The sequence below is a fragment of the Globicephala melas genome, chromosome 9 (genome assembly GCF_963455315.2).
Source record: "Globicephala melas chromosome 9, mGloMel1.2, whole genome shotgun sequence".
Lineage (NCBI taxonomy): Eukaryota > Metazoa > Chordata > Mammalia > Artiodactyla > Delphinidae > Globicephala > Globicephala melas.
The window spans coordinates 11,894,759-11,909,770 of record NC_083322.1 but is presented as its reverse complement, the minus strand read 5'-3'; the positions used below and the strand labels follow the sequence as shown (position 1 = coordinate 11,909,770).

General features: G+C 41.0%; 2 gene segments (V, D, J or C); both read left to right on the top strand.

Annotated features, from left to right (window-relative positions):
* LOC115850792 (T cell receptor beta constant 1-like) overlaps positions 1–15,012 on the top strand; it is a 97,349-nt gene that overhangs the window by 14,156 nt on the left and 68,181 nt on the right.
* The window catches only part of LOC115851778 (T cell receptor beta constant 1-like), a 61,752-nt gene continuing 59,926 nt past the window's right edge, over positions 13,187–15,012 (top strand). The window contains 2 exon segments of the C gene segment in view: positions 13,187–13,235; positions 13,364–13,648. Of these exon segments, the coding sequence occupies positions 13,187–13,235; positions 13,364–13,648 (334 nt within the window).

The following is a 15,012-nucleotide window of genomic DNA, read 5'->3' as shown; positions in this document are numbered from 1 at the left end:
ACACAAGAGGCAATATATAGGGGGGATGGTTGTGACCACCAGCCAGATGGTTAGGAGGACCCAGTGGAAAGAAGGTCATGATTCACTTCACATTTGGGGTGCCTTTGAGACAGAAATCTGACCAGAAATATGCAGAAAGCAGTTGTATGTATAAGTCAGGGACTCAAAAAAAAGGACCTGGATGAAGGTAAAAATTCAGGACAATTTCCATAATTGGAAGAATGAAAGTGTATATGGTCCCTTGATGATAGAATATACAAAGAAAAGAGCAGAGAACTTAGGACAGAGACCTGAGGAACCCACGCACCTTGAATGTGGCTGCAAGAGGTTAAGGTTAATTATACTGATCGACAACACCAATCAATGGGATTAGTGACTACTTGCGCAACTAAGTACTAGTAACTCTCTGCAGTACCCCAGCAGGTCACCACATCGATGGCCGCGTGTTTCCTAGTTCTGCTCTGATACTTGGTGGCCCTGGCTGCGCAGTGTGGAACCAGCAACTCCCCACTCACCACGAAGGGGGTGCAGGCGCTGAGAGACCAGAGGGCATGTGAGAAATGTGCCCCTTTGACCACTAGGGGGTGATGTGGGTCTTTCTGTAAAACACCTCTGCGCATAAAGGGCAGGCACAGACCTTCCTTCATCTGACAAGACTTGTTAGATACTTGAGGGAACTCAGGTGAGACCCTTTAGGTAGTGGTTTGGAACTGTGGGTAATGATTAGTCAAATCCATTGCACCTGCCTTCATTAATTAAGGTTGTTTTAAGACTTGCCTCCAAGGGGCACGTAGCCTAAATAAGATGTTTGCCTGAGTTATTTTCCAGGAAACTTCAGGTAGTTCAGCTGGGCCCAGAGTCAGCTGTGTCTAGTTTGAGCTGAACTTGTTAAGACTGGTGAGAAGCAGCGACCCTCCTTCTAGGCCTGCACAAGCGTCTGCTTGGTGACATTTTGACCTCAGAGGACCAAAGACTCCCTGCTCAGATCCTGGTAAGCACTTCTGTTATGAACACGCAGAGGCTTCAGCTGAGTTACACCTGTGCAGAAAGATGGTTCCCGCACCTTTTCCCAATAACCTTTCCCCAAGCTTCCCGAGTGCCCCATGCTCCCCATACGTCAGACCATCCGGCTTCTTCATTCATGACCCTATAAATACCCAGTGCCCCTTGCCTTTCGGGAGGTGGATTTGAGGTCTTTTCTCCCATCCTCTTGCTTGGCTGCCTTGAGAATAAACCCTTTCTTTGTTGCAAACATCAGAGTCTCAACATTTTGGCTCCCTGGCTTAGGGCAAAATGAACCTCGTTCAGTAACAGTTGCGAGAATGATTTGCAGATATCCTGGGATGCTAATACGTCCTTAAAATGGGATCTAATCTTCCACTTTGTAACGACCATAGCATGTACCACATATCCAGTACCTGTAGTTGTCCTAGTCATACGTAATTGATAAGTAAATGAATGCCACCACCATTCCTATTCCACGTTGTGCTGAATTCCTAGCCCGTAGAACAAGAATAAAGGGTAAGAATGAGAAAAGAAGGGGAAAAAAGTGATTATAGACAGATGGCAAGTTTAGAAGACACAAAGGAATCTAAAGAAGCATTGCATTACTTATAACAACGTTTAGTAAGTTAACTAAAATTAAAATAAAGTCAGTTTATTTCCATATACTAGCAACAAACAGTTGAAAAATAGATTTTTAAAGAGAGATCATTTACAAATAGTAACATAAAATATAAAATACAAAAAAAATGCAAATCTATTAGAAGATAAGCAATTAAGAAACTTATTAAATTTCAGAGGAAGGCATTTTAAATGTGAAATAAGTGAAGTTATATGGCATTATCATGAATAAGTGAAACTAATACTAAAAGCATTCCAATACTGCGCTATCACCTACGTATTCAATGCAGCACTAAGCAAAATCACAAGATATTTTCATGAAATTTGACAAAAGTAATCAGAAATTTAAGTGGAGAAAGAGGAAAGAATACTCAAGATAATATTAAAGAAGTACAAAGTGGCGTGAATTCCCTGTCTAATCATCAAATTATTTTAACTATTATCAATTATTTTAATTATTATCAATAATATTTTAATTATATTAGGATAATTAAAAAGGCATAAATAAATGAAAAATCATAGGTTTAAAATAGCACCATGCATATATAGGCAATTAATATATGGTAGAGCTATCATTGCAGGTATGTAGGGGAATAATGCACTACACAGCAAGTTCTTCTGGGACAAGTGGTATCCACAGAAGGAAAAATTAAACTCTTTCTCACAGCATACGCAAAAATAAATTCTAAAACGATTAAATGCTTAAATGCAACATTTAAATTATTAACTATTTTGTAAATAATATGGCAGTACATTTTTATGAACTTGAGCTATGGGAACATTGCTTATAAAGAATTGAAGAATGCATATCCTCCCAAAAAGGAATGATAGACTCTACTAAATTAGGAATATCAACAAAAACAATTACAAAGAGTAAAAACACAAGCAACAAATTGAAAAGATATTAGCAAGATATATAAATGACAAAGTTTGGTATCCAGAATATACAAAGAACTGTTACAAATAAATGATAGTTAATCAAGCAGTGTACAGAAAAGCACTAGTGGCCTACAAATATACAACGTATCCACCCCCTTAGCAATCCTAAAACCGCAAACAAACTACGGTGAGACACCATTTTAACCTAATACACTGGCAAAATTCAAACTGAGTCCTAGTTGTGGAACATTTGGAAACAGTTCGTGAACTGTTGGACTGTTTTTTTAAAAACATCTTTATTGGAGTATAATTGCTTTACAATGGTGTGTTAGTTTCTGCTGTATAACAAAGTGAATCAACTATACATATACATATATCCCCATATCTCCTCCCTCTTGCATCTCCCTCCCACCCTCCCTATCCCACCCCTCTAGGTGGTCACAAAGCACCGAGCTGATCTCCCTGTGCTATGCGGCTGCTTCCCACTAGCTATCTACCTTACGTTTGGTAGTGTATATATGTCCATGCCACTCTCTCACTTTGTCCCAGCTTACCCTTACCCCTCCCCATATCCTCAAGTCCATTCTCTAGTAGCTCTGTGTCTTTATTCCCATCTTACCCCTAGGTTCTTCATGACCTTTTTTTTTTTTCTTAGATTCCATATATATGTGTTAGTGTATGGTATTTGCTTTTCTCTTTCTGACTTACTTCACTCTGTATGACAGACTCTAGGTCCATCCACCTCACTACAAATAACTCAATTTCGTTTCGTTTTATGGCTGAGTAATATTCCATTGTATATATGTGCCACATCTTCTTTATCCATTCATCCGATGATGGACACTTAGGTTCCTTCCATGTCCTGGCTATTGTAAATAGAGTAGCAATGAACATTTTGGTACATGACTTTTTTTGAATTATGGATTTCTCAGGGTATATGCCCGGTAGTGGGATTGCTGGGTCATATGGTAGTTCTACTTGTAGTTTTTTAAGGAACCTTCATACTGTTCTCCATAGTGGCTGTATCAATTTACATTCCCACCAGCAGTGCAAGAGTGTTCCCTTTTCTCCACACCCTCTCCAGCATTTATTGTTTCTAGATTTTTTGATGATGGCCATTCTGACTGGTGTGAGATGATATCTCATTGTAGTTTTGATTTGCATTTCTCTAATGATTAATGATGTTGAGCATTCTTTCATGTGTTTGTTGGCAATCTGTATATCTTCTTTGGAGAAATGTCTATTTAGGTCTTCTGCCCATTTTTGGATTGGGTTGTTTGTTTTCTTGATATTGAGCTGCGTGAGCTGCTTGTAAATTTTGGAGATTAATCCTTTGTCAGTTGCTTCATTTGTAAATATTTTCTCCCATTCTGAGGGTTGTCTTTTCATCTTGTTTATGTTTTCCTTTGCTGTGCAAAAGCTTTGAAGTTTCATTAGCTCCCATTTGTTTGTTTTTGTTTTTATTTCCATTTCTCTAGGAGGTGGGGCAAAAAGGATCTTGCTGTGATGTATGTCATAGAGTGTTCTGCCTATGTTTTCCTCTAAGAGTTTGATAGTGTCTGGCCTTACATTTAGATCTCGAATCCATTTTGAGGTTATTTTTGTGTATAGTGTTAGGGAGTGTTCTAATTTCATTCTTTTACATGTAGCTGTCCAGGTTTCCCAGCACCACTTATTATCATGAAAGTTTTTAAAGCAATTTTGAGGCATCACATACCCACAATAAAGTGCACCCATTTTAAGTATATATTTCAAAACACTTTGACAAGTTTTTACACCCACGTAACCACATGACAATCAAGACACAGAATATCTCCCCCTCCCCAAACATCCCCACATGCTATTTTACTGAGCTCTTTTTAACTTCTCTCAGCATGGTTTTGTATTTTTTTTTATCGAACATGATGTCCGGCACATATTTTGTTGAATTTTTCCTTAGTGTTTCCTAAAATTATTTTAAGAAATGTATTATGAATGCACGTTTTAATACTCATAAGGAATTTATGTATTAAAATGTTTTTTGCCAAGGCTTCACATTAGCCTACTTCATTTTAGTCTTCACATTTCTCAACTGATGTCTCAACTGAATAACAAAGCTCAGCAAAGCTTAAAAGCTTTGAACAGCAAAGGAAACCACTGACCAAACAAAAAGCCAACCTGCTGAACGGGAGAAAATATTTGCAAGCTATATAACCAATAAAGCATCACTATCCAATATATCTAAACAGTTCAAGCAACTCAATATGAAAAACACAACAACCCAATTAAAAAACGAGCAGAAGACTGAAGAGACAATTTTCCATAAAAGACATACAGATGTCAATGGGCATGGAAGAGATGCTCATCATTGCTCATCAGAGAAATGGAAATCAAAACCCACAGTGGGATATCACCTCACGATTGTCAGAATGGCTATCATAAAAAAGACCACAAACAACATATGTTGGCAAGGATGTGGAGAAAAGAGAACCCTAGTACACTTTTGTTGGGAATGTGAATTGGTGCAGTCTCTGTGGAAAACAGTAAGGAGGTTCCTCAAACGACTAAAAATAGAGCTTCCATATGATCCAGCAAACCCACTTCCGGGTACATATCTGAAGAAAATGAAAACACTACTTTGAAAAGGTACATGCACCCCCATGTTCATAGCAGCACTATTTACAATACCTAAGATATGGAAGCAACCTACATGTCCATCAATAGATGAACGGATATAAGAAGATGTGGTATATACATACAGTGGAATACTACACAGCCATAAAAAAGAATGAAATGTTGCCATTTGGTGGCTGCCAAGGTCAATTGGAAGGGGTAAATGGAGAGATATTAAATTGATATAAAATTTCAGTTATGCAAGTTTAATTCTAGAGATCTGCTCTAGGACATACTACATCTGATATTGTGCCTATATTAACAATGTTAACAATAGTGTATTATGCACTTAACAGCTTAAGAGAGTAGATCTCACGTGAAGTGTTCTTACCAGAAAAGACAATAAAATGAAACAAAGGGACACAAGGAAACTTTTGGAGGTGATAGATACGTCTATTACTTTGATTTTAGTGATGGTTTCATTGGTGTATGCTGTCTCCAAGCTCATTAAACTGTATACATTAAATATATACAGTTTTTGGTACGTCAATTATACTTCAATAAAGCTGTGAAAAATGGATAAAAGGAGCAAAAATCTAACAAGTTCTGCTAAAAACAGTAACTTATGTATTAAAAGGACTTGGTTGGATGGATGCTGGTTGAGCTCAGAGGGACGTGAGAATCAACTGCAGTTTAGTGAGAAGGAACCTCTCTTCCCATGTCCTTAAGGCATAGGAGCTCCTAAGTCTTCTTTCTAAAAGACAGGCATAAAAGGCCTCAGCAACCACTACCTTCTGTCTCTGTGGCTCTGTTAAAGTTTCAAACTCATGGGAAAAATAATACCTGTTGGGATCTGGTGTCTCGGCCCTTATCTCAGCGCACGGGCAGGGTATTATATGAACCCAGTTGCTACTTTTTATGACGCAGGGAGACCTAAGGGAGTCACAGAGCAGTTTCCTTAGAGAATGTCATGTCTACGATGACATCCTAAAGATGAACTAGAGCTCATTAAGTGGGACCGGGGATAAAGAACCGATAAGAACCATTAGCATGGTTGGAAGCAACCTGTCAGCCAGCATTCTTTCTCAGAGTTCTACACCAGGGCTGCACTTTCTAATGATTCTCATTCTCACTCATTACAACATTTCCTCTCTCTCTCTCTCTCTCTCTCCCTCCCCCCCCCCCCACACACACACCTTTCTTCCAGAAAGTGTAAGCAACAGTGTCTGAGCCACCAGACACCAACCAAGTTTCATCATAAAAGTGTCTTTTATTACAGATGACCCCAGAAATAAAAATAAAACATTTATCTACCAACATAACCACAGGTGATAAGAAATCATCTATGATTGTATTTTTATTTATCTAAGATTCTTGAGAAGAAATGATGTTATGCGTTGAACATCACAGCTCATTGAATAAGTTTCAGTTCAGTGCTGGGGAATGATAGCTTTGTCAGCTTACACAAGCCTATGTCAGTAAATATCTGAATTCCCTTGACATGGTATTAACTTCCTAAATCCTCTGGATTAAATAACAGATCCAGAAAGTAATAATAGCAAACACAAATATTGTGCTTTTTCTGTGTTAAAAACTGTTCTAAATTCTATATTTATATAATATTCACAATAACTTTTTCTTTTTTTGCGGTACGTGGGCCTCTCACTGCTGTGGCCTCTCCCGTCGTGGAGCACAGGCTCCGGACGCGCAGGCTCAGCGGCCATGGCTCACGGGCCTATCCGCTCCGCGGCACGTGGGATCTTCCCGGACCGGGGCACGAACCCGTGTCCCCCGCATCGGCAGGCGGACTCTCAACCACTGCGCCATCAGGGAAGCCCTCACAATAACTTTTGAAGTAGATACTCATTATACCCATTTTACAGATGAGAAAACCAAATCAAAGGGAGGTTAAGAGATTTGCCCAGGGTTACACAGCTGCTACTCGGCAGGGTCAGAACTCAAGCCGAGGCTGTCTCCCAAATCCCTGCTCTAATCCACCTCCATAAGGGGAGGGTGGGTTTAGGGCCCTTTGTAATTGCTAAATTGCTGGAGTAGCCACTATACCATCTCTACTGTACCAATTATAATAAATACAGAGGACAGAGAGAATTGGCTCTATTTCATAAAACAACATCTGAACCTCTTCTTGTGTTGGGAGTTTGGTGGGAAACAGAGCAGTTGATAGACAGGCAATAGACTCTGAAAATTGTAGGCATTTCCTTTCCTAGTTTTCATCACAATGAGTGCACAGGCACATGGCATTCTGAGCGTGACTTTGACCGGGAAATGGGGGATTCAGTATCCTCACCATGTGGGCACTTGTCCATTTAGAAGGGCTATAAAGAGCTCTGTTAGGCAGAAGAGAAGATGCAGGTGTCTTGATCTCTCTTAGCCTTTGTTCCCCATGTGCGAAATCAGCTGTGACAGTCAGTCACCTTATAGCAATTACCAATTCTGTATATTGAGCCAGGGGGAGCCCTAGCTGCCAGCCCCTCCCCTTGGCCTCTCTCAGAGTCTATGTCTGGAGCTTTACAAATACCTAGTCCTTGCCATGGGTAGCTGGGCCTTCTGCTACGTGGCCCTTTGTCTTCTGGGAGCAGGTGAGCCCAACACCCAGACAGTAAATTCCGACCCTGTAGGTGCAGATCCCCACTCCAGCACCCTCTTCTCACGACAGTGTCAGGCTCTCTTCTGGACGTTTGTGTCTCTACCCCACAGGACCCATGGATGCTGAAATCTACCAAGTGAGGTTCCTGCTCGCTCAGGCTGGACGGAATGTGACCCTGGAGTGTAAACAGAATCTGACCTACAACTCCATGTACTGGTACCGGCAGGACCCAGGGCAGGGTCTGAAGCTGATTTACTACTCCGCGGTTGTAAAGGATGTTCAGAGAGGAGACATATCTGAAGGCTACAGTGTCTCTCGAGAGGAGAAGGGGCTGTTTCCTCTCACTGTGAAGGCGGCTCACACCAACCAAACAGCCTTGTACCTCTGTTCTGGTAGCGTCACAGTGGAGCACGGCCACAACCCACCTGTGCACAAACCCGCTCCAGCCCTGCAGCTCCCAATATAGCCTTTATCTAAAACTATTAAAAACGTCCCTTCCTTGCACTCCCAGAATTCTTAATCAAGAACTCACGAGAGGGGCTTCCCTGGTGGCGCAGTGGTTAAGAATCCACCTGCCAGTGCAGGGGACACGGGTTCGAGCCCTGGTCCAGGAAGATCCCACATGCTGCAGAGCAACTAAGCTCGTGCGCCACAACTCCTGAGCCTGTGCTCTAGAGCCTGCGAGTCACAACTACTGAGCCCACGTGCCACAACTACTGAAGCCCGTGCGCCTAGAGCCCATGCTCCACTACAAAACAAGCCATCGCGATGAGAAGCCCGTGCACTGCCACGAAGGGTAACCCCCGCTGGACACAGCTAGAGAAAGCCCGCACGCAGCAACGAAGACCCAATGCAGCCAAAAAATAAATAAATAAATTTATTTAAAAAAAGAAACTATAAATAGAAAAAGCTTCACGTAAATCTGGAAAAATGTTTGCGAAAAAGTGTTTAAGAACACTTTAAAAATGACTTACGTTATCCAGTTTGATCAGGAGCCCAGCCAGGGGGTTACATTTATAAACTCCTTGTAATGGTGTCAGTTTGACAACAGAGATCAAGAACTTTAAAAACGCAGTAAGCATTATAGTAATTCCATAAGTATAATAAAGATAAGTTGGGAATTTGGCTTTGGGTCAAAATGGATACTTGTTACTTACTTATACATCCTTAAGCCACTACAAAACCTGACAAAAGTTTTAAAGCAACAGTTTTCAGACATTAGACAGCAGGCAGTAGAGGGCTGTCATTCCTGAGAAGAGGAAACATACAAGTCTCTGCTTAGTACAGTTTCTAGGCTGACGCACAAGGACGTGGAGACCAGGCAGAGCGTAGTGGTCTGACTGAGTCGGGGGAGACAGAGACCAGAGCTCGGGGCTGTGGAAGCTGCTGATACTGCAGGGTCAGCTGCTGTAGAGAAGGGAGCTGGGCAGAAACAGAGCTCCCAGCATTGCATGGAATCCCCTTTATTCTTCGGTCAAATGGTAACAGCAGGTGCATAACAGAGGACGCCCCCCTTCCCCATGTCCTGGCAGAGAGGAGTTGCTGGGGAGCTGTGAGAAAAGTGGAGATGCTGGCATCACACAGTCGTGGGAGACATGAATTCTGACCAGCCAGAGTGGAGACACCTCGCTGACGCCCTGGGAAAACACCTGGCACCCCTGGTGGGGGTCACACCTCGGGAGAAGGGCTACCCAAGTCCTAGAGTGAGAGCCACTCTAGAACTGCCCCAACAAAGCTCAACAAACCTCAAAGGGATCTGCCTGATCTGCCAATAAACTGCCTTTTAGAGAAAAATATCGCAGCACTTGTTAAATAAAGGCCAAAGAAAATCTAGACTCTCAAAAAGTAGCATCTGCAATTTGAATCATGCAGTAGAAAAAGTATTAGACATGGGAATAAATGGGAAAATATGAGTTGTACATAGAAAACAACTGGCGATAGAAACCAACCCTAAATAGCACAGATGTTGGAAACGTCAGACAGGGATTTTTAGGAGCCATTATAAAAATATGTTCATGAATTTAGAGGAAAATACGATAATAATTTGATCAACTGATAAAAGTGTTTAGCCCATAACAAGCAAGACAAAAAGGAAGAAAACACAAATTACCATATCAATGATGAAAAAGGAAAATATGGACACAACAGACATTAAAGTGATAGAATATCATAAATAAGTATATGCCAAAAAATTCTACAACTTAGATTATTTGAAAAACACAATTTACCAAACTGACTCAACATGGAATTAGAAATATGAAGAATCTGATATGTAGGAAATTGAATTCTTTATCAAAAACATTCCCTCAAAGGAACTACAAATCCAGATTCCTTTACTGGTGAATTCTATCAAACATTTAAGGAAAAAAACAATGTCAACTTTACCTAATTTTTTTTAGAAGACAAAAGAGGAAGAAGCACTTCATAACTCATTATATAAAGCCAGCAAAACCCTAATGCCCAAATCTGACAAAGATCTTATAGAATATCCTTTACGACCACAGATGAGAAAAATTCCTCCCAATATATTAACAAACCCAATCCAAAAGAATCTGTGTCTATGTATGTACGCACATGTGTATGTGTTTATACATAGATAGTGGTAATGCGTCATGACCAAGCGGATTTATTGCAAAAGAAACAATGGGTTGGCGTTCAAACATCAACGTAGGTCATCATATGGGCAAAATAATGAAGAATAATCATTTGACCATCTCAATAGATGCTGAGAAAACATTTGACAAAATCCAGTGCTCTTTCAAAATGAACACTCACAGCAAACTGGTAATAGAAGAGAGCTTTTTCAATCTGGTAGAGATTATCAGCGAAAAATTTACGACTCACATCCTATTTAATGGTGAATATCGCACACTTTCCTCCTATAATAGGGAACAAGGCATGATGTTTCTCTCACTACTTTTCCTCAACATTATACCGGAGGTCTTAACCAGTATCATAGGGCCAAAAAAAATGAAATAAAAGCCCTAAATATTGTTAAGGAAGAGGTGAAATTATCAGCTTACATGATTATTTATACAGGAATCAATGAACCACAACTAGAAATAATTAGTGAATTTAGAAAGATACAAGGTCAATATTCAAAAATCAAGTGTCTTTATACTAGTTGCAAACAACTGAAAAATAACGTTCAGGAAACAATTCCATATACGATAGTGTCAATAACAAATAAATTTAGCAAATGATGTTCAATGAAAAACTACAAAATGTCACAAAGGGAAACTAAAGAAAATATTAAAGATGGAAAGATATCTGTTTATAGATTGAAAATGTCAATGCATTAAGGTAGCAATTTTCTCAACAAATAAAGTTGAAACAAATGGATGAGCACATGGAAGGGAATGAACTTTACTGATACCTCATGTCATAAACAAAAATCAATTTGAGGTGGGTGATAGGCTAAGTGTAAAGGCTAAACTACAAATCTTCTAGAGGAAAACACCTTTGTGAGTTGAAGGGAGGTAAAAATTTCTTACGACACAGAAAGCAGTAACCAGTAGTAAAAAGTCGTTTCTCCTTTGGCATCCTTTGTGCCAGAGGATGTTTGTTATACGGATCAGTAGTTCACAAATAAGAGCGTTTTCAGCGTCCCGAGGATCACATCCATGAATACACAGCACACAGCTGGCAAAGAGCTCGGCGTGTGGGTGAGAATGAGAGGTCTGTGCTCTGAGAGGTCTGAAGATAAGTCAGAGGAAAAGTGGGTTATAGATAAGACTTGAGAGCCATACGAGCTACCCAGAGTAGGGGGAATATTGGTCCATGCCATCAAGGACCCTCTTGGTTGCCCAGAAATAAGTGTCTTTTTCAACTCCATTCCCATCCAACAGGTGTCTCTTCCATTCATTCCTCTGATAGTAGTCTCTCATTCCTCCTCAGGCATAGATTCTGCTCCCAGATGATTTCTCCTTCTTCTCTCCTTGCCGTGCATCTCCAAACTGCTCCTGTAGGGCTCCACTGGACCTGAGTCCTATGTTCTCTCAACTGTTGTGACTCCCCCCAATAACAGGTTATCTTCAGCTCTCAAATCTCTCTTCTGCTCAAATCGCTGCCTACAGCAGGGGGCAGCAAAACGGTACATTCAAGAATTGCAAATGAGTGCCGTTATATTTTACCATTAAGGACAAACCCAAAATGATGATCTTTATTTTAATTACCCTATTTGTGTTCATTGAACCCCAGGATAAGCAATTTACTGGAATAAATTCACCCTTCTATTGGTATGATTAATGGAGACCTCTACCAGAAAGAGAGAGAAGGGAGAGAACACTGGACTAGATCATATGGAAAGGATGCACTGGCTGAAAATGCGCTTGGGTGCTCCTAAATAAATCAGGAACTCTGCAAAATAACACAGGAGAGAGAGAAGCCAAGTGGGGATAAACGAGAGAGGCCATGAGTTGGTAATTACTGAAGCCAGGTAATGTGGGAACATGGAAGCTCATTATACGATTACATCTACTTGGAGTATGTTAGAAATTTTCATAATCAAAAGGAAAAATATTTTTAAAAAGGCTTTCCCAATGTGAGGTGTAGCAGGATTGATTGGGGTGGAGCCAGGACAAGCACAAGTGGCAAACAATGTTTGCTTATTACATCACAAAGGGTTTCATGCCGTTGTTGTTTAACTGTGTTATTATTTGTAATTTGTTGCCTTGAAATACCGAACACTTTCCTCCTAAAATCAGGAACAATTTATGTTATGCTAAAATTACCTGTCTTTAAGGAACCACTTACAGTTAATTCAAGATATGAGTGAAGGTGTTAATATTTCTTTGAAATCCATACACACATTAAATGAATATCTTCCTGCAGTGAGCCAATGCTTTCAGTAAAGATCTGCATCTTGAAAACATTGACCAAAAAGGCAGCAGCCATTAAAGAACAGTGTCAATTTGGAACAAAGTTATAGTGTTGCCCTTCTTTTAAAAAAAATCTCAAATTTTGCAGTGCATATGTTCAAATTGCATAGCTTATCTAGACCTGAGTTAGAAAAATAAATAAATAAGTGCAGAAAAAATAGACATGTGACAGTGTCACAACCTTCCAATGAGACTGGACTCCTTTTATTTGAGAGGGTTCTGAATTTTCCCTGTGGCGTAGCCAATTGGGAGGATGACGCTTCCTTGAATGACTGAAGTAGATAAGGTCTGAGAAGAGGGAGAGAGACTTCTCTCTGATAGATGGCAGAGAAGCAGCAGGAAAAGAGGAGGGAGTAAGGGTTTCAGCATCTGCTGATGGATATACACTAAGCTAAAGCACCACCCGCCTAAGGAGTAAGGGAGTGAAACAGGTTAGACCCTTGGGGGATGTGGTGGGAAGGGGTGTGGCTGCATCTTTCTCCAAAACCCACTAAGTTGGGAGGGACAATGACATCACTGACTGAATCCTTGCAATTTCCTATTTCCGTGTCCTGTTCCCCCAACACTCAAAGCTAAGACCATCTTCTTCCTGCCTCTCGTCACCATGGGCTCCATGCTCCTCTGCTGTGTGGTCTTTTGTCTCCTGGGAACAGGTGAGTTTAGGAAACATGGGGAATCCCTGCCTTAAATTTTCCAGGTCGTGGCCAAAGCTTCTCCCTGAAGCCTGTGGCAAGGACCCTTCCTAGGTTCTGTCTCCAGTTTTTGTCTTGTTTCTTCACAGGCTCCATGGATGTTGGTATTACCCAGACTCCAAGGAATAGGATAGCAAACACAGGAAAGAGCACTGTACTGGAATGTTCTCAGACTAAGGGTCATGAGTCTATGTACTGGTACCGACAAGACCCAGGACTGGGGCTCCGGCAGATCTACTACTCCCACGGTGTCGATGAAATTAACAAAGGAGATGTCTCCGATGGGTACAGAGTCTCTCGTAAGAAGCAGGCGAAGTTCTCCCTCTTCCTAGAGCCCGCCACCCCCAACCAGACAGCCCTTTACTTCTGTGCCAGCAGTATTTGCACAGTGCTTCCTGGCCACCTGCTTTCTACACAGAAAGACAGGCACCTTTGCTCATAAGGGTACAGGGTCTTCCTAGATGTGGGATGTGGGATCCTTAGAGGTCGTTCTATGCTGTGTGAGCCTCAGTCTGAACTTAGGGCCACCTTGGGTCAGTGTCCCCAGGCCATGGGATGACTCCGAAACCACAAGCTAGACTGAACCTACCTCCCCTGCCTACTGACCCTCTTTATCTATTCTAGTGGGGCTAGCCCAATATTGTCCTCCCAGGAGAATGAACCTGAGCATTTGGGAACACCATCATGATTTGCAATAAAAGCATTTCTTATTAGCGCATCCACAGTGTGGCTTTTAATGGTCCTTTGGCCTCTGTCTCCACCCGCCTTGCAACATCCCCATCCATTCTGTTCCTGCTGATGTCACCTTTATCCTGCCAGCCCCCTCCCGTCCCAGTCCTTCCAAGTTCTACTGTTTAGCTCTGTAGTTGGTTGCCTTTATACCAAAAACAAACTACCTTGTTTTCTAAAACTTCATTCTAAGTAAATTTAATCACCATTAAATCTGACTCAGAAGGTGAAATTCAAGTACGAGAGGCTGTGATCTAGAAAAGTTATCTTACATCTACAGCCCGACACTTGGATCTCTACCGAGATCAATCTTAACCTGCAGGAACAGATAGACTTGCTTCATGTTCTGGATATACTGAACTCCAAAACATTTGCCTGCTGTCCAGCATAGAACCAAAGCTAGGAGCTTGGAGATTCCCTTTTCTCTCAAGGCATTGGGAAATAACCCTGACTGCCCTGCAGGGAGGATCCTCCTAGAAGCCAGTGAACTCTAGACACAAAAATACTTAATCAAGGGCTGCAAGCATGGTGCAAAAGTCTGCCTGAGAATCAGGTTGAAGCCTTCCTCATGTGCTTTGTCTTCTTAACTCATAAACCTCGATAATTTCCACAGAAGAATCCACAGGACCTGGTGACAGTTCAGATACAAAGAACCCAATGTCTTTCATTTTCTACCTGTTCTAATTGGAAAAAAGTCATACTTCTTTTTTTCCTGTCTCCTTCATGAGTTCTATCTCATCTGCTATCCCTTTAAAAAATCCATTTTCTATGGAGTTTTGTTGCCAGGTTTTCTATGCACACCTTATCAGCAGTCTCATCTGTAACAATAATTCTTCCCTCATGAGCTGATAACTGTTCCATTTACTTGTCTACTAGACATTTTTAGTAGATTTCCCTAGACTTTTCTTCTGCCTTCTTTTTTTCCTCGGTATAAATATTCTTCCTTAATCTTCCCATCCAGGATGATGACAATTTCTTTCATTAGTTCTAACTGGTAAATTCAGGCTTC